This window comes from Ailuropoda melanoleuca, chromosome 12, assembly GCF_002007445.2.
Source record: "Ailuropoda melanoleuca isolate Jingjing chromosome 12, ASM200744v2, whole genome shotgun sequence".
Classification (NCBI taxonomy): Eukaryota; Metazoa; Chordata; class Mammalia; order Carnivora; family Ursidae; genus Ailuropoda; species Ailuropoda melanoleuca.
This window is the reverse complement of record NC_048229.1, coordinates 21,494,878-21,513,235: the sequence shown is the minus strand read 5'-3', so window position 1 is coordinate 21,513,235 and position 18,358 is coordinate 21,494,878. Positions and strand designations below refer to the sequence as shown.

General features: G+C 47.5%; 1 protein-coding gene across 3 annotated transcripts in view; it reads right to left on the bottom strand.

Moving 5' to 3' along the window:
- Positions 1–10,319: 10,319 nt before the first annotated feature.
- The window catches only part of PITPNB (phosphatidylinositol transfer protein beta), a 66,849-nt gene continuing 58,810 nt past the window's right edge, over positions 10,320–18,358 (bottom strand). For 2 of the 3 annotated variants that reach the window (XM_002926267.4, XM_034639682.1), the window contains 3 exons: positions 17,597–17,707; positions 15,851–15,973; positions 10,320–10,889 (listed from right to left, as the gene is read on the bottom strand). In XM_002926267.4, coding sequence (XP_002926313.1) covers positions 10,839–10,889; positions 15,851–15,973; positions 17,597–17,707 — 285 coding nt within the window. In that variant the 3' untranslated portion in view covers positions 10,320–10,838. Of the gene's footprint in view, positions 10,890–12,299; positions 12,386–15,850; positions 15,974–17,596; positions 17,708–18,358 lie in introns of all 3 variants that reach the window. The other variant, XM_011233676.3, reaches the window with a different exon arrangement.

The window sequence follows — 18,358 nt, the reverse complement described above, 5'->3', positions numbered from 1 at the left end:
GCAGTCGACAGGGAAGCAAACACTCTATATAAGTAAACGATGATGGTATTTGGTTCTAAATTGATGCAAAATCTGTGCCGGGCACATGAGCGAGAGAGCATGGGCTTTGCGGGCACTTGTGGCTTCCTGTTATGGTTCCTGAGTTCAAGTGTGCACCAGCGTCCCTGCTGGAAACTGATCAAAATCCAGAACCCTAGGCCTGAGCCCTCAGGGGTTCTTCTTCTGCAGGTCTGGAGGAGGGCCCAAGTAGGGTGACCAACTGTCCCCACTTGCCCAGACCTTAGGGGTTCTCCAGGACACAGGACTCCAGTTCTAAATCCAGGGCAGTTCTGAGCAAATTGGAACCGTTGGTCTCCCATGACCCAGGAGTATGTGTTTTTAAAACACTCCCCAAGTGATTCGAACGCGGCCGTTCCACAGGCTCTTGTGGGAGCTGACGGGAGGCCCTGAGCCCCAGGCTTCCCTGGGGTAGGTGGGGTAACGTGGCCTACCTCTCAAGTCCCGAGCCAGAGTAGGTGCGGAGTTTACAAGGGCAAGTTCAGCTGGCTGGGGCTGGGGTGGGGGGGCAGGTCATCAAGGCGGAGGGGGCAGTCAAGACTACTGGGAGTAAAAGTGCCAGTGGGGTCTAAGCACCCCAAATCTGCTGACCTAGATCTCCTTCAGAGCATGCCCAGCGTGGCAGGCCTAATGTGGGGAGGCGCAAAGATGCAAATGGATTGATTAGCCCAACTGGGCGGAGACGGCTGAGCTTGTCGATACGCCTGAGCCAAATTTCTCGGCGGCCCCTAGCTGGGCACAGCTGAGCTCTGGCTTCTGTGAGCTCCAGGATATTTGAAGGCAAGGCTCAACCTTGAAGAAGTAATAATGAAAATGTCACAGGCACTAAAGTCAAAGCAGATGCGAAGCCGGCTACACGGGCAGACCTAGATGATAAGAAACAGCCCAGGAGAGAACAAAACCTCTTGAGATTAGGTCAAGGGCAGACCAAAAAAAAAAAAAAAAAAGACATCCAGGAGTCCCCCGTGGCAAGTCGGGGAAGGCAGTCGCTCCTATGAAACAGGCTGACATTTCTGTGCTGCTGTGTTATAGACTGACATCCCGACAGGGCAGCGTTCGGAGGCCTCCACATCAGCAAATAAATATTACGTCTCCACCTTCAGCTAAGCAGAGCCGTGGCGCGTTCCTATTACTTCATGTGGATTAACCATCTGGAAGTTGAATCAAGCCACGGAGTAAAGAATGGGATCCAATTTTGCATTCACCAAAATAAGCCGTACTAGTCTCAATTTATGGCAGATGGTTATGCGGTCTCAGCGGGCCAAAAAATCTCTCTGCAAAAGAATAAAGTTTATGCCAATTACTGTAATAGGAACCAGCACAACAACCGCGTGGGGTTGACTAAGATCGCAGATATCGCTGTACAGCTCATAAACCGTGGGGGGCCGGGGGAACGATGGGGACCCAGTTAATTCATTAAGATAACGACGAGAAATGAGGAGCAGAGTTAGTCATAAAACAGAAATATTTCCTCGCCAAGGATGGGAGGGGATCGAGGTGGAAGGGGTCTTACCGGGATTGCGGCCTCAGCGGTGCTGCCAGCGGGGTCAGGGGAATGGTTGGTGGTTAATGGTTAAGAGAGACGGCCTGGCTGCTCCGTGGGAAAAGGCATGGGAGGTGAGGGCTTAAATGTGGGGCTTCTCTGCTCCATTCGTTCAGAACGGATCCGCTCGGTGGGCAGGCCCCGAGCCTGAAGCGGTGGCCAGTGCTCCTGGCACCTGCCCTTGGAGCATCTGGGAGGGATGCTGGCCTGATCAGGTCAGGGGAGGTACCTTCAAGGGCCTGCACCCTGGGCTGAGGTCGAAGGATGAACGGGGGAGGGAAAGGGACTGTGGGCCTAGAGGACACCGGAGCCTTTGGTCACGAGATACTGGATCCTGGAGGCGAGGGGCTAGGACGGAGAGGGTGGCCAGGCCCAACACGCAGGGCCTCTCAGGCACAGTGAGGAGGTTTGCCCCTGTCCTCAAAGCAGCGATGGAAGGAGGTGATCAGCCCTCCTTTTGGGAGAGCCCCGTGGCTGCTGGAAACTCTGCCTCTTTTCAGCAGACGGCAGCTTCTTGACCTGTGTGTGCCCTAGTTTGCTCAAGGGTGGGGGAATGTGAGAACTCCCCGCTCCCCGGGGACCGTGGAGGGTGGAAGTGTGAGCCGTAGCAGGGGATGCTCAGGTGGAGGAGGGGTTCACGGACCCCCCCATGGAACAGCCCTGCCTGAGCAAAGCACCTTCCTCAGACAGCGCCTTCCAGCCGACTGCACACCGTACCTGAAACCTTTCGGGCCCTATGAACTGGAGAAAGGATCAGGCAGCTGGGTCGGGGGCACAGCAGGCAACAAAACAAGGTTGCTTGGCTCCCATACTACGTTCATTCAGCTTTTGTATTTGTTTTTAAATGAATGCTGCTGGCTTAAAGAATGTGGACATTTGGGGCTGAAAATAAGGTGACCCGCTGTCCCCAGTTTGCCCAGGACTGTCCCAGTCCAGCCTCCCAGGAAACTCCCCGATCCTAGGTGAACTGGGATGGCTGGTCGCCCTCACTGATTAGGGGACCGACTGAGAGGCAAATCCAATCCTGGAGAGAGGTTCACCCATTACTTACACACTTCTTGTCTCAGGGCCACATTCTGTGTTGGTATTAGTACCCCAACCTTCACGGGCAGGACGCAGAGGCTCAGAGGGGCTGAGACTTACTCAATGGCCTGGTGCTTGGCAAGCGGACATGGCAAACTCAGAACGCAGGCGTCAGACGCCAAAAACCCCTTGTCCAGTGTGGCCTCTCGGGGGAAGAGACAGCAGCGGCGACCACTAGTAAAATCCAAGGCAGTGGTCAGGCTGCCAAGCTCCACATTCTCTGGGTACGCTGAGAAGGAAGGGAACAAAGTTCTTTGCAAGCAACAGTCATCCCACTGTTCCTCGCCTGGCCGGACGACTCCTCCCGACTCACACAAAGGCCTGAGCAAACACAGGGGCCAACATTGCATCCTGGTGGCCCAGAGCCAGGGTTGGGCCAGGCCGTCCTCAGTCACCGGTAGAACGCCCCCCGGATCCTGGGGGCCAGGCAGCACACAAACAGCCCTGGGATGGAGAGGACGGACGAGGGGGGGTGAATTCCAGGACAAGTGGGAGAAGCCCCTGCCTGAGGCCTGGCGCTCGCATGTGCAGGGAGCCCGCCAGCCGGAATGCAGGCGCTGACCTCAATCGCACAAGTGGAAAATCTGAGCCTGTTGGGTTTGGAAGGGGCTGGGAGGAATCCTGAAATCCCCCCCAGCCCCCGACGGCTTTCTGGCACGCGCCTAGGAAGAGGAGTGAGCTCATGGGCCACCAGATGCAGAAGCAAAAGATCTTATCCCCAGTGATAAAAGGCACCGCTGGGCGCTCGCGGCCGGGCAAGTGTTCTCAAGGCCTGGCACGGTACAAACAGAGTTTTAAATAAGATTCTCTTATAAAGTGAACCACTGAAGCCAATTCGGGGGGTCGGGGGCGGTGGGGGAGAACTACCCACAATCCTGCCATGTTAACAAAACAACCCCGGTGGCTCCCTTCCAGATGTTCACAGGCCTCGAGATTTCCTGCAGCTGAGGAGTGATTGCGGCTCTGATTTCTCACCTCGACGTTGCAGACAATGTTTGTGTTTCCACACGCATTTCAGAATTATCACTAAATCTCTTCCTGCAAGTACTCTGAGGTGACTTACACAGGAGGCACGGAGACAGGAGAACCACAGACCCTCCATTTTCACAGCACCATCGCACAAACCAAGTGTGAGGGCTGGGGCAGTGGGGTGACTAGGTTTCTGGGGGGGGGGGCGACGGAGTTATGCCAGGAAGCCTGCCTAGAGAGGCTGCCTCAGTGGGACATAAAATGCAACATGGGAGCTGCCTGACACCAAAGACGGAGGGGGAAATTCGACACTGTCTAGGAAAAAATGTTTTCTTGGCTCTGGGCTCTGGGAAGAATCAGTCATGGAAGGTTGCTCCTAAGGGATGTTTAAGAACAAAGGGTCCTTGATAGAATTTTTATCATTAGGGCTGCTCCTTCCTTCGACCCTTAGTAATGCCACAGGCATGGACTTCAGTGGTCCTGAAAGACAGGCAGGCGGGATAGGCAGTGGTTAGGAGTGACTCTGGTGTGGCCCCCTGGGTTATAACCCTGGCTCCGTCACTTGTTGGTGTAAATAAAGTTTTATTGGAACACCACCCCATCTGTTCATTTGTATTACGTACAAGGCTACGTTCACGCTAAAAAGGCAGAGTTGAGTAGTTGCCACAGAGTCTGCACGGCCCACAAAGCCCGAAATATTTACTATATGGCCCTTTACAGAGGAAGTTTGTGGACCCCGCATCTAGAGAAAGGAATGAAGGGCTCGCGCGGTGTCTGTGCGTGGCTGTTCTGGGCCTGATTCTAAGCCTCCCTCCAGCCTCACTTGGGAGAAGTCTCTTGTCCTACACAGTGCCTCTCTGGGAATGACATTTTGGAGTGACGGCCACAAAACACTCACAGAACCTCTTGGTTGGCTGAGTTGTTTCAGGGCTTCCCAGGCCATGGGAAAATGGAGTCAGCTCTGAGAGAACATGCCATCAGTATTCCAGGCTGCAGGGAGCCAGCGTGCACCGGGATGCCCAGAGGCGAAGCTTTTGTTTAGCACATACATTAATAAACACTGTAAGCCACTCCTCCGTTCCACTTCGTGAACCTCCCTCAGTCTGGAGTGCAAGGCAATCCTGCCATCGACTGATTAGCAGGCGGTGTCAGAATATACAAGGGTCCACAAGGCGGAGGCACGTCACAGTGCTTTACTGCTTCTCAGAAATACAAGGAGCAGACAGTCAACCCAGGGTTGAGTGTCACTGACTCTGGCAAACGGGGCTGATTTTCTAGGCAAAGGCCTGGCTTTACCGTGCCCCATGAGGAGTCACGCCGCCAAGCTTGGGTTAACCTGTTAGCGGTGGTATCTAGGGCGCCGAATTTCAATCGTGGAAAACATGCAGGGCATCTCTGAGCTTTGCCGTCAGTACAGCATTCAGTTGAACAGCCACAGATGGTATTTTCTGGACAACAGACGACAGACAGTGAAGTTAACACATGCCAGTTGAGAAGTTTCGCTAACCAGCATTATCCTCATTGTATTTCAGACACCAACAGCTTTTGTTAGCACATCACAGCTCTACCCTTCAACTTCTGGTTGGTATTGGTTGGCGATCTGATGGCAAACAACAGCAACTGTCTTCCTATGCCGAGCGCTTTCTACGGGCCACATCCACACTACGCACAGCTGACATCAGCTCGGCCCCTTCCACCCAGGCCTGACCACCCAGCGGCCATGAGGCAGACAAGCATCACTGGCTCCACCTTACACACAGCAGGAGGCGGCTCACTCTGGTCCCCGGCCTTGGCCGCACTGCTCTTCTGGGCCTCAGGGAGCCATGCAGGTGTTCAAGCAGGGGTGCAGCACGATCAGGGGCGTTCTAGAAAGTCCCCTCTGGCACGGCCTGATTAAGGGTATCCATGCTCTAGACCAGAGCTTGGCAAACTATGGTCTCGACAGCCAAAGCCAGCCCACGACCTGTCCGTGTACATCAAGTTTTATCAGAATAGACACACTCACTTGTTTACATACCGTCCATGGTATGTTTTTGCATTACAAGGGCAGAGTTGAAGAGCTGTGATACAACATACGGCCCAAAAAGCCTAAAATATTTACTGTCTCGCCTTTTACGGAAAGTTGGCAGGCTCCTGCCCTAGATGAGAGGATGGCCTGGACTGGGCCATAGAGAGGAGTGGGATGTGGTATCACAGGCATTTGCAGGCACTTTTAAGCCTCAGGCACCAGCTAGGCTTCCTGGCTTGGGTAGTGCAGCCAGCGATGCAGGTAACTGATGGAAGAAAGACGTGGATCTGGCTTCAGACTTCTTGAGTTGGAAGAGCGTACCAAAGCTCCGGTTTAGATGTCTGGAAAGAGAGGAGGAAATGCGAACCTGGAGCTCCCTCCTCTGTCCTCTCACCGTACTTTGTACCGTCAGCTTCCAGAATTATTACATCCTGTCTGCAGCTCGTTGTCAAGCTTTAATTCTCTTAGGGCAGACATTTAGATCTTACTGATTTGGGGGATAAAGCCCCCTCCCCTCTGACCCCAGGCCTCAAAAGGGGCCTTGTACAGGGCAGACAGGTATGCGCTGTGGGCAAACAGAGCAGATTCAGAGTCCAAGTTCCCATCAGGGGAAGTGACCAGGGTGTGTGTGGGGCAACAACTGTGGTTCTTGCCCACAAGGAGGTCCCAAGCTAACTTGGGATGCAAAACACACAGACACAGAGGATGACAGCATCGATTAACCTACTGAGGTGGCATGGAGCCACAGGTGCCACGAGAGGGGTGCGGACTGCTGCAGAGACACACCAGGTGAAGGCCGGCTGCGCGCAGCAAGTGGCACTTGGCTTTGTAAACGGGGCAGGAGCCTGACTGCTTGGAGACAAGGCGGTCTTCTCAGTGATCTCCAAGGAAGGGGGTGGGAATTCTCTGGGCTCTCTTTCCCTGTCCTTTGAAAACAGGGCACGCTGAACCCAAGCCATAGAAAAGGCAATGGTGGGCAGTTGATATTTTAAAGGCTCCCCCACGTGACTCTAGGGTGCTGCCAGGGCTGAGCACCTCTGGTTTATGTGCACTGAATTTTTTCAAACCAGTGGCCCTAGCAGGACAGAACAAACCCTCAAGAGGTGGGAACCCCTCAGATGCCTGGAGATAGCGTCATCCAGGGCCGGATTTTAATTGTGATTTAACTCGATGGAGGGGAAATGCATGAGGAAGTCAGGAAGCAGGGGTTCTCCACACAGCGCCCCCCCTCCCACCGCCCCCGGGGGCGTGCCGGAGATCTTGAGGGAGTTGGGGAAGCAAACCCAGTTAGTTCTGCATCCCTTTTAAACGATAAGCTGGCAACATGGCACTTCCTGGAGGAAAAGAGGGATGGGCATCAAAGCACCGGGTGCGTCCAGCTGCCGAGCATTGCTTCAAATGCCTAGCGTGGCCTCAGATGACAGGGCCTCATGAGAGGCAGCTCTGGAATATGTGCATTTCTACTTTTCCCAATCCAATCTGGTTGGAGAACTGGTTTTGAAGAGACCTGCTGTTGCTTAATATTTCCGAGTCAGAAGACATAACCTCAAGTGACCCTGGCAGGATCCAAGCTCAGCGGAATCATCGTCAACCTGTCTCCTCGCACTCACCCTCCCTCCCCACCCATTCCAAGTCCCAAACTCTGCAACTGCCAGAGAGGGCGACTTGAAACAAATCCCAAGTCATAAAGCACCGTAACATTCAGTGGCTCTCCGGATGCTGGACTGGAGGGTCTACGAACAGGCAGAACGTTCCCCTTCCAAGTGGTCAAGAACAGGGAATTCCACGCTGACCCCTTGTCAATACAGCGGCTGAGAGGAGATGAACAGAGCAACTGTTAGTGTTTCTTCCTCAGAGACAAGATGGGAGGAGGGGGCAGGGCCGTGAAACTACACAGCCTAGTGAGTTGGAACTGGAAACGGGGGAGAGAGGTGAGCTTTATAAAAGGCAGGTGTTGGGTCCACTGTGATTTCAGATCAACCAGGAGGCAGTCTGGTAAAGGAACAGAACAGGAAGGGAGGGATCACACTGAAGACGGCGCACCACATGCTCGGGACACAACGCCCCCACTGACCCTGAACACTCTGCAGCTGGGTACTCCAGGACTCAAGAGGCCAGAAGGGCTGGGCCTGACCCCAGGGCCCCTGCTGGCAGTGCCCGCCCAAGAGTGGCACCCTGGGCTCCTCGGGTCCCCACCGCCCCACCCAGTGGCCTTCAGCCTGAACGTTTGCTTTCGCATCTGTACGTCATGGATGATGTTGAAGCTATTACCCCACTGCACTAATCTGTGCATGTGTCTGTCCCCCCTGCTGGACCGTGTGCTGCTTTTATTCATTCTGGTGCCTTCGGTGAGACCCAAGCTTCAGCGCTCAGCACGTGGAATGACAGACTGGCCCCGTGAACTCGAACTCGAACATGAACCGAGATAAAACACTAAGAAAATCACCACAGGAAACAAAAAAAGGGCCATCTGAAATGGAACATTCTGTATGAATCCATCCGTGTAGCTGGCCACCTCTCCTAATGCTGAGCAGCTCAAGAATGTAAGACAGGACCACGAGAAAATAGCTGTGAGGTGTCCCAAAACAAGGAGAGTGAAAACGACGACGTCTCAGGAGAGGTGAAACGCCGCCCCAACCCAAAAGGCCACCATCCTGAAACAATCAGAGGCTGATGACAAAATCTTTACTGAGTGCTTCTAGAAATACTACGGGTTTTCCCCTTGAAACATAATTTTTAAAAACCTCTGAGACTACTAAGAAATAACCCTTCTTTAGTTTTCAGCTTAGCTTTTAAAAGCAGAAAATTATCTAAGAAAGCAAATGTAAGAGGTTAATGTGGCGTAGGCACATTTCGAGAATAAGAGTTTGTAGCGAAAAATTTTTAAAAACCATGTGTTTCCTTTATTTTTCCCAGAATGGCAGGGCTGCACAACAGGGACTTCTTGAGAAAGCGGCAGAGGAGTGGTCTGCAGTGTGCTGAACCAGACGTGGCACTGGGGAAATAACCACTCAAGCACACAAGTGGCATTTTGTGATCAAATTTATTTTTTGTTTCAATTTCATTTACTTTGTTTTACTGTAATTTACACAAGAGACTGCCAAGTAAACTAGATATTTTACATTCACCACGCATTCCCTCAAATCTCCACAGTTGTTAGGAAAACATTAGAATCCGTGCGCTGGGCATGGATTTCCATGTGCGCCCAAGCTCCCAACGATGCTACAGATGCCAGTGAGAGTTTAGTCCATTAAAAGGAGAGGGCGAGACTCTTTATTTCACAAAATTAGCAATAATCTTCCTTGCACCAACCACTTTGCAGACAATGATTATGCTTTGAACACCTATCTTACAACAGTGCCCAGAGAGTAAACATCAGTCTTGATCCTGAGTACACGGAGGACATATGAGACGTGGGTTCAGAGCCAAGGCTACCAGGGCATCGCGCTTTGGCAGTGATCCTGAACACCCTGGTCTGACTCACTGCCACCACCCTGGTGGGGACACAAGGCATGTGGGAGAACGAGGAGCAGGGCCGGCAGGACAGTCAACACATCAGATTACAAACGTGATAGGACTACAGGGGCTGGCGTGTTGCAGGAGGGACGAGAGGTTAGAGAAGACAGCTTGTGACCGGAAGGCTTCAACAATATCATTCTAGTCAAGATTCCAGGAGTGACAGGAGAAAAACCAGATTCGGACAGAGAAAGCTGATAAAAATCTTACCTAGCTATGGTTCCTTTCTTAAAGAAGGAAGAAGGGCAAGGTGGCAGCGGCTGCTACCCAGCACGTTCATGATGCTTACTCACCACAGGTTCCAAAGGCGTCCTGCTAGACAGCACCTCCCCATGGGGGGCGGAGCACTGGCCCCTCAGCAGGGCCTCCCAGGCAAGGAGACCAGCCTGAGCTGCCTCGGAGAAATTCCGCTATCTCAAAAGCGGTGCCTCCCCTTCAGGGTGTATTTCAATATGAAAAGAGCAAAAAAAAAAAAAAAAAAGGAAAAAAAAAGGAAAAAAACAAACGAACAAACAAAAAACCCCCGGAAAACCGTCATGACTATCCGTATTCTAGCGAGTCAGCTGTGAGGAATCTAGATCATTTGCATAGTTTCCAAGCTCTAATTGCAGAAAACAGTCACTTCAGAAACAAGACTCCACGGAAGTGCTCTACTTCCGAGTTTTCCTACACCGACGATGCTGTTCATTTCTTCATCAATTCTGTTTGCCTAACAGGAGTCTGAAGATTGTATAGTGTTTATTATAAATCACAAACCGTCATCTCCATTTTTGTTAGGTTTGATGTAGAAAAATATGTGAGATTTAAAATACAAAAATCCAATAAAAACCAGAATTTTTTTTTTTTTTAAGGATTTTTTCCCTCAGGGCAAACAAGTAAAAATTGGCCAGTAACCATGCTCCTTACTAATAGACAGTGTCCAATTTGAATTTAAGATAATAACCATCCAGAAATAAATCGTTATAAATACATTCAGTTTACATTCCAGATTCATTGGAATACCAAAGGATTTTGAATAAATTCTTCTGTGGGAGTCTGTTGCTTATGGGACTAAAATAAAAATTTGTAAGAGACTGATTTAAAAGAACAGAAAAGTAATAAAAGGCTATATATATATATATATATTGGTCCACAATNAGTTTACATTCCAGATTCATTGGAATACCAAAAGATTTTGAATAAATTCTTCTGTGGGAGTCTGTTGCTTATGGGACTAAAATAAAAATTTGTAAGAGACTGATTTAAAAGAACAGAAAAGTAATAAAAGGCTATATATATATATATATATTGGTCCACAATTTGACATTTATGAAACATACCAGCTAGTATTACATCGCAGTCAATTTGTCCATTAATGGTATTACTCTGATAATTATTAAAATCTGTTCCAGGTATATATATTGAAAATATTTTCTTTTGCATTCTTGCTGAAGACAGGTACAGTACTCTGGAGGAATGGTACTATCCGTTCAGTATGCTTGTATGTACATATATACACGAGTGTGTGTATCTCGATCCGTAGCTCTACATGCGTTTTATATACAGCTACAGATCTACACACAGACATATATACACACGTGGCTGGGAACCTGTGCGTGTGAGTACATCACAAGCACACGTCTGGGAAACGTCAACACTGCAAGATACTGGTCAGATTCCTCTTCACTCATCACTGGCTGCACTTGTTCCCCTCACTTGACCTTGATTACGTAACTGGAAAAAAGGCGGAAGACAGGGCAATGTGTTAAAACACAGAGACACACAAGAAAGGTCATTGTGTCACATACATTCTCCAGGAAAAAAAAATCCTCAACGTGGCAAAACTTTTGGCAGAAAATGTACCCTAACTACTACTTTTAAAAAATTTAATTCTCTTGGGGCGCCTGGGTGGCACAGCGGTTAAGCATCTGCCTTCGGCTCAGGGCGTGATCCCGGCGTTATGGGATCGAGCCCCACATCAGGCTCCTCTGCTATGAGCCTGCTTCTTCCTCTCCCACTCCCCCTGCTTGTGTTCCCTCTCTCGCTGGCTGTCTCTATCTCTGTCGAATAAATAAATAAAATCTTTTAAAAAAAAAAAATTTAATTCTCTTGAAAATTTTGGTCTATGACATAACATTTTGTTTCATCAGGGAGAAAATAAATTGGAAGTGGAGATAAATCACAGAACATAGAAGAACTTAACAAAAGTAACAATAATTTAATTTTTTTTAATGAGCACTGTATTAAAGACAGGGCTCTGGAGGAATCCTGGCAGAGTTCCTTCGTTGTTATTTGTACAACTACTTGTGGTCACAACTGAATACTTCATTTCTCCCCGTTCGATAATCCGATAATTAAAGAGCAGGGAGCACAAGTAAGGGGGCAGCAAAGAACCTCAGTGAGTGAGGACAGTGTTCTGTCTTGTTCTTTTTCTCAGTAAACACTGTAGTTCAACAGTAACAACTGGCAGCAGTGGACTGCCCCTTTGTGTTTACTCCTGCTGGTTTTGGTATGTGGGGTAGACTCTGAGGCTCTTTTTTCCCCTCGAGGAAAATCCCTTATCTGAGCATATAAATTTGTGTTAGGGAAATAAAGCCATAGAAATGTTTTAGAGTATAGCGAAAACCAAAGTGTATTTATACATCTTAAAGCTAACTGTAAAAGTAACTGAAGGGTCAACATGAAGGAAGACACTGAGATGTTCAGAATTCAACTACAATGAATCACGAAGGCTGGCCCTTCTGGTATGGCACGAAGGATCTCTGTTTGGTTTAAAATGCTTTTACGTATTTCCTTACTAACCACATACGGTCCAATACAGAAACAGGTCAATCAATTGGCCATTAGTGAAGAATGAGCTGGCTTCTAGAACAACACTACGTGATGAATGAGTACACCTGGCAGTTGGTTTCTGGCCCTAATGCTAAGAACTAACTGGAGATTACTAAATTCAACCTGTTCCACAGATAAAACTCTTACAGAATAATAACTTAAGTGTTCCATGTCAATCTCTAAAATATGTATGCCTTTAAATTCTAAAAATTAAAACACATTTAATACTTAGTCTCTGCTCAGCAAGTTAACTACCCATTACCAACAAGGTATTGGTTTTTAAACATTCTTTTTACCCGGGTCTTCACTTACACAGTTTGATATTGTCTCTGACCCTACAGGGGACTCATCTAGACATCAGCAGCCGACGTGCCTCGGACGGAACCCTTCTTACGCATCTAAACGTAAAATAAAATCATGAGCTGCTGAAATCACACTCTAAATTGGGTTAGTAAGCGAAGGCAGAAAAAAGATCTAGGGGAGATGGTGAATGACCGCTGCCTGTTCACAACCACATCCACACTGAGAATGAAGTTCTGAGGCCCCTCTAGTACTGCTGGTCTAAGGGAAATCCTGCCAGAGGCTTTTCTTACAACAGTACAAAAAATGTGTATCTATTCTTGAATCCAGGAAACAAAAGCCTGCAAACTGATGGCATGAAATTATCAAAGACAGCCAAGGGTAAATGGACTGTTGTTCACTAATACAATGTGAGAAAATACCCTGATGGTCTGATTCACATTTTCATAGTCCCTAGACCAGACAGGGAGACACGAGGTGTGGTCACCTCTGAGACTACAGTCCCTGAGAGGAGTTCTTTATGGGAAATTTATTTAAGAGAGGGAGGACAAAAGGAAGAACAAGTGAGCATGGGAACAATGTATGAGAAACAACAAAGGACATAAGGATGCATCAGAAAGGACAGGCATTCATAACAGTAGACCACAGACAACTCCAAAAAACTCTAGGAGAAAATCAGAAAAGAATGGACAGAAAAAGGAACAGATGTAATAAACACATTTCTAAACCTCAACACTTCTCCCCAACCCCCAGAAGTGCCAATTGTGAGCGAACAGGCAGAAAGTTTACCCCTAGTACTACTCTAAGCAGCTGAGCCTAACCCGTACTTCTCTTTAGGATTCCAGGCAGGGGCATTCCTGTCATGCCTAAGCCCCCAAGATGCTGTTCCTTCTCTCCAGAGCCAAAACCCGTATGAATGAAATCAAGTCTTAAAATATTTGCAAATTAGGAAGAGAATTACAATGTATCACACTCTATCATCAGGTGTCAGGGAAACAGGACCTGAAGAAAAGGGGAAAAGCCCTGGGTGGTGAAGACTTGGACGTGTTAGGCCTCGCGCGGAGGCAGGCGCTCTCTGGGTAGGCGCTCTGGCCTGCAGGCAGCAGCAGCGTGATGCGGATGAAGCACACCCCAACGACCCAGAGCAAGAGAACTTCAGTGGGGTTTTACGTACAATCAGCAGCACAGAATGCCGAAATTGCCTTAAGATGTTCTCGAGATATTAACAAAGAAACTGCCATGTATCCCCAAACCCTGAACCAACAAAAGACTTCGTGTGGGAATCAGTCAGGCTAAGCCATGTAGGCACAACAACGGTGCTATCTTCCAATAAACAGGGCTTCTGTGTAACTACTCGTCTACCTTACAGACTTGCAATGGAGAAGCAAGGAGCTGAGCCTGCAGGCCCACGGCAAGAGATGGAAGCGAGCGTCCCCACCTCCTCATCAGGACACTCACTGTGTTTAGACTGGGAATGCTCTGTGTCCTGACACTGAGAACTTGGGAGGGAAATAAGGGCACTCCCCCGAGGGAAGAGGTCCCAGCCAAGTTCTGTCCAAGGGGTCCAGAGGTAGGCAGGGTTCACAGCTCCAACCAGGGAGGGCTCCATCCCTCACCCTCCAACCATGACCTCTTTTCCTCATGTTATGGACAGTCATCTCAGCATAAAAATCAAAACCAGGGGCGCCTGGGTGGCTCAGTTGGTTAAGCGGCTGCCTTCGGCTCAGGTTATGATCCCAGGGTCCTGGGATCGAGCCCCACATCAGGCTCCCTGCTCAGAGGGGATCTGCTTCTCCCTCTCCCTCTGTGCTCGCTCTCTCTTCTCTCTCAAGTAAATAAATAAAATCTTTAAAAAAATCAAAACCAAAAGCAAAACTCCTTCTTGAGAGTTCAAACCAAGAAAAATAAGTATGTTTAGCTCAGCACTGGCAAATCCTTCTTGAAGATACCATGTGCTGTGAGCTTAGTGAGAATGAGTGTCATCATGATGCGTTCTTTCCGATGTTCAGCTGACCCTAGCTGTTCAGAGGGGCTGGGGACAGCTGGCAGGTGTCTCTGGAGCGTGGAGCACCTAGAGGGAGCAGAATCAGGCAAGGCAGGGGAGAAGGGACTAAAACTAGGCAGGAGTAGGGTGCTTCTTAGAGAAGGGCATTAGACTCTTGAGAAAGGGGAGACAGAGTGGGAGAGGGGCATGGGGAAAAAAGGAAGTACCCATGACTTACTCTTGCCGGTTTAAATATTAAGGGCCAGCCTAAAACTAAGGCGATGAGGGACTTGCCATTCTATCACCCCACTCCCAAGATCCAGACCTCAGAGTCGTACTATTAGTATGAGAAACAGAGGTCAAAGAGACTTCTATTGTCTGGCCTAGAAACTGAACTCCAATTTATAAAATTGTCTCCATGGTAAAACATGTCCCAAATTCCATAAAAACAACTTAAAAACTTTTGGAACAAAATCCATTCATAAGTTGGAGACTGCCGAAAGTTTACTTTCTGTGTAAGATAAGGTTAAAACATTTTATTGCCTTATAAAGAAAATACGTCCTAGTCCTCTCAGAAGGTTTGTATAAAGTTAATTAGAAGCAGATCTGCCGTAATCACCAAAAGTAAGCAATTTTAAACACAGATTCTTTATGATGCTGTGTGCCAGACAAATAGATTTCCTTCTGTGCCAAAGAACCTGATTTGCTGCCATTCTCCTGTGATTAAGTGGGGGTCCTGCCTCACACACACAGGCGTTTGTCAAACACTCCCGCCTGCAGGGCTTCCAAAACTGGGACTGCTGGCGGGACTCTGGATGACTGCATGGAAACCACTAGCCTCTCCCGGACATTCCTTGGGTTCACTTCCCCCCAGGAGGGCCTTACTTTCAACTGAAAAGCAGTGTAGCCCAGAGCAAAAGCAAAACCAGACACTTCTAAGAGGAAGTGCAAAGAATCCATCCCTGGCAGAAAGGGGGCGCTCACACAATGCAAGGCCTACCCTCTCATTCGTGGTGGGAGGGAGGGAGGGTAGGCTTTAACGGTGAAACAGGGCATGCCGAACTCTGGCCCAAGCATCACCTCAATTTCTGCCTAAAGCTTATGAAGAGCTAAGGATTCAGTGCTAGCTGTGGGAAGGAAGGAGGCATTTCTGGCATTTATGACAATATGGCTAGGCTTATCTTTTCTACAGAAGAGGGAAGTAGGACCTACTGTGCTAACATCAGTAACTTACAGTGATAACAAAATGAGCCAAAGGCAACTTGGTCTGATAAAGTGAACCAGGTACCATCAGAGAGAGCTAATGCATGACAAAGAATATAAAACCACTGGGCATCTTACAGGTAACCAATTCTAGATCTATAAAGCTCTAGCCTACTTTCACAGAAGATGCTCAAGAAAAGAGAAATCAGAACATATGAGGGATGTTAGTGTCTAAGAAACCCGAATTTGATGAGGATAAGTATTAAAAAATGGCTTTTAATGACACTCTTCTTAATCCTAAGTCTACACTTACTCAGCATGCACACAGTTTTAGAAAGGGTAATGAGAGAATTTCCACAAACAGGGGAAATCTTACTGTTTCTAGTTCTTTCTGGGTTTCATCCTCCATTCTCCTTATGTCTTCCATTGTCAGATCAATCCACTTGTCAATCCAACAAAAAAGCTGGCGATGAAAGTTTGTAAATATCCTTTTCTCTTGCTTTTAAAACAAAGAAGAAAAATAGTGTAAGACAGCAAAAATCTAAGATTAATAACATATTAACTTTCGATGTCCCAATTAACCCATTCAATCTCCATATACCTGGCTTGAAAAGACCATTTTGTTGATTAGTGGAAATCTAAGTTCGATGATCATTTTGTAAAACAAAACAAAACAAAAAAAACAGAAAAATCTCCCTGTGAAATGCGAAACAATCTTTTCTTGCAAAGGTAGAACAATTTATCAGGAACTGAAAACACTGTGGTGTGCACATTCTGATCCAACATCAACTCCTGCTAGACCTGATCTATTTTTACCTTTGATTTCTTCTACTGTAAGACTATATGCGGCCATTCTTCTCTGCAATTCAAAGCAATACTGTGAGGTTGAATACAATGTGTACTGAAACTAAAGAATTCTGGTGCTTTGGAATAAGATGTTTATTTAAAAACCAAGAATTATTACATACTCTCTATCAATGTTTATACTCCCATGTTAACTGTCACTATATACACACACCTATATAACCATGTACATAATGAGTGGTTTTAATTGCTGCATTATTCAAATTTTACTAAACTTTCCCAAGAAGAGAGAAAAGTGCACTGAACAGTGAGTAACTTTAATACTTTTGGACAATTTTCAACTCTAAAATTTTTTCCACGAACAGAAGGGACTTCATCAATTACACGTGTGACGGACTAGATTGTTAATCTATTACTATGATCCAAGAGGAAGGAAGGAAGCCAACATTTACAGAGTGCCTACCGTGGGCCAGCTGTAAGCAGGCCCAAGAGTAATCAGTTTCCAGCACATTAGGACCCTTCAAAAAAAAATGTCAGAGCAGTTCCAGCTTAACAGCAGAAAAGTTATGGTGGAACAGACACAAGAAGCTGTGGGTTCAGAGGTGTACCAGGGGTTTCTTAATAATGATAACAGAAGAAACAGTCACACTAAAGGAAGAGTAGACGCCAAAGAAACTTTTCATATTCCCTATGTGTTTTCAACATGTGTACCTATTTACACAGCTCCGATTCTCCCCTCTTTCAAGATGAAACTGTCCATGTTACGTTCACTTTAATAAAGAAGACATAAAAAACAGTGATCAGAATTTGGATCCTCAGATTCTGTCGCCCTAGGCTCAGAGTGTAACTATTCTCGGTAAGGACCTCTAAAAATAACATCCCACAAGAAAGCGCAAAGTACGTAAGAAAGGGTATGTCGACAGAGAGATGTGTGGAGGGGGTGAGTGGGTGGCCAACTGAGCTGGGACAGAGGAGCCCCTCAGCAGGGAAGGCCTGGCCTCTCCCTCCAGCCAATGCCAGGACACCAGCCCCCCTTGGGGACATGCTGTCTATGGAAAGGGCTCTCTAAAGAACAGCTGGACAAACCATCAGGAAAACACTTGGAACAAAAAGACTCCTAGGCTCTTCCTCCAAGAAAGCCCCTTAAAACCTGCTGGCATGTCTTTGCTGTTTCTAGGGAGAAAAAAAGAAACGCAGAGAGGCATTACACAGAGGCAACAATTTTTACCTCATAAGTGAGAAAAAGCAGTGTTAACAGAAAATACCCCATTAACGGGTACCTAAATTTTAAGTCACTGCATTCTGAACAGCTCTTTACCTTCTGAATGAAGTTTTCTACTTTGCTTTGCAGTCCCCACCACTTGAATTTGATGGTCACCAGCTTATAGGCACACATCTGAGGACAGTCAGGGTTGTTTGCCAGCTCCTTCTAGATGAAGAAAATTGAAAAGGAGAAATCGTGACTTAAATATTGGTGTTTTGATGAAAATTGACTGCTGTGTAACAACATCACAGACATAAATGAAGAAAAGTACAACCTCATATGTGTTTAATTCGGGTATTTGGAAATTCACAATCATTTTAGCAAAAGCAGCGGTATTCCCCTGCTGCAAACCCTCCTTCTACAGATGAAGTTACTTCCTGGCTCTGCAGTTTAATAGGTGCGTTGTTCAGCCTCAAATTATACTGTTCAGATTCCATATTAAACACCAAATTCTATCCACATCACGTCAACAGTGAGCTCGGATACATCAGGGTTCTCCTAACGCCATTATCGAACTCCTGCTGTGGATGTGCTGAGGCACCATGAAGAACGATCGGGAAGTGTAGTCGTCTTCTAACGCTGGCAAGGGAAGTGGCACTGTTTGTTAACTGAGGTATCTTCCCTGCAAGGGGGATCTGAAAAGGGATGCGGCAAGCAGCAGAAATGATCTCCAATGACCAAGTGTTTCAAGACAGTCCCACGCATCCGGAATTGAGTTTCTACAAATGATCACACCTCATAGTTTGAATGGCAGCGTCAGGGAATCAAACCAAGAGTTGATGGTAAAAAAAAAAAAAAAAAAAGGGGGGGGGGGAA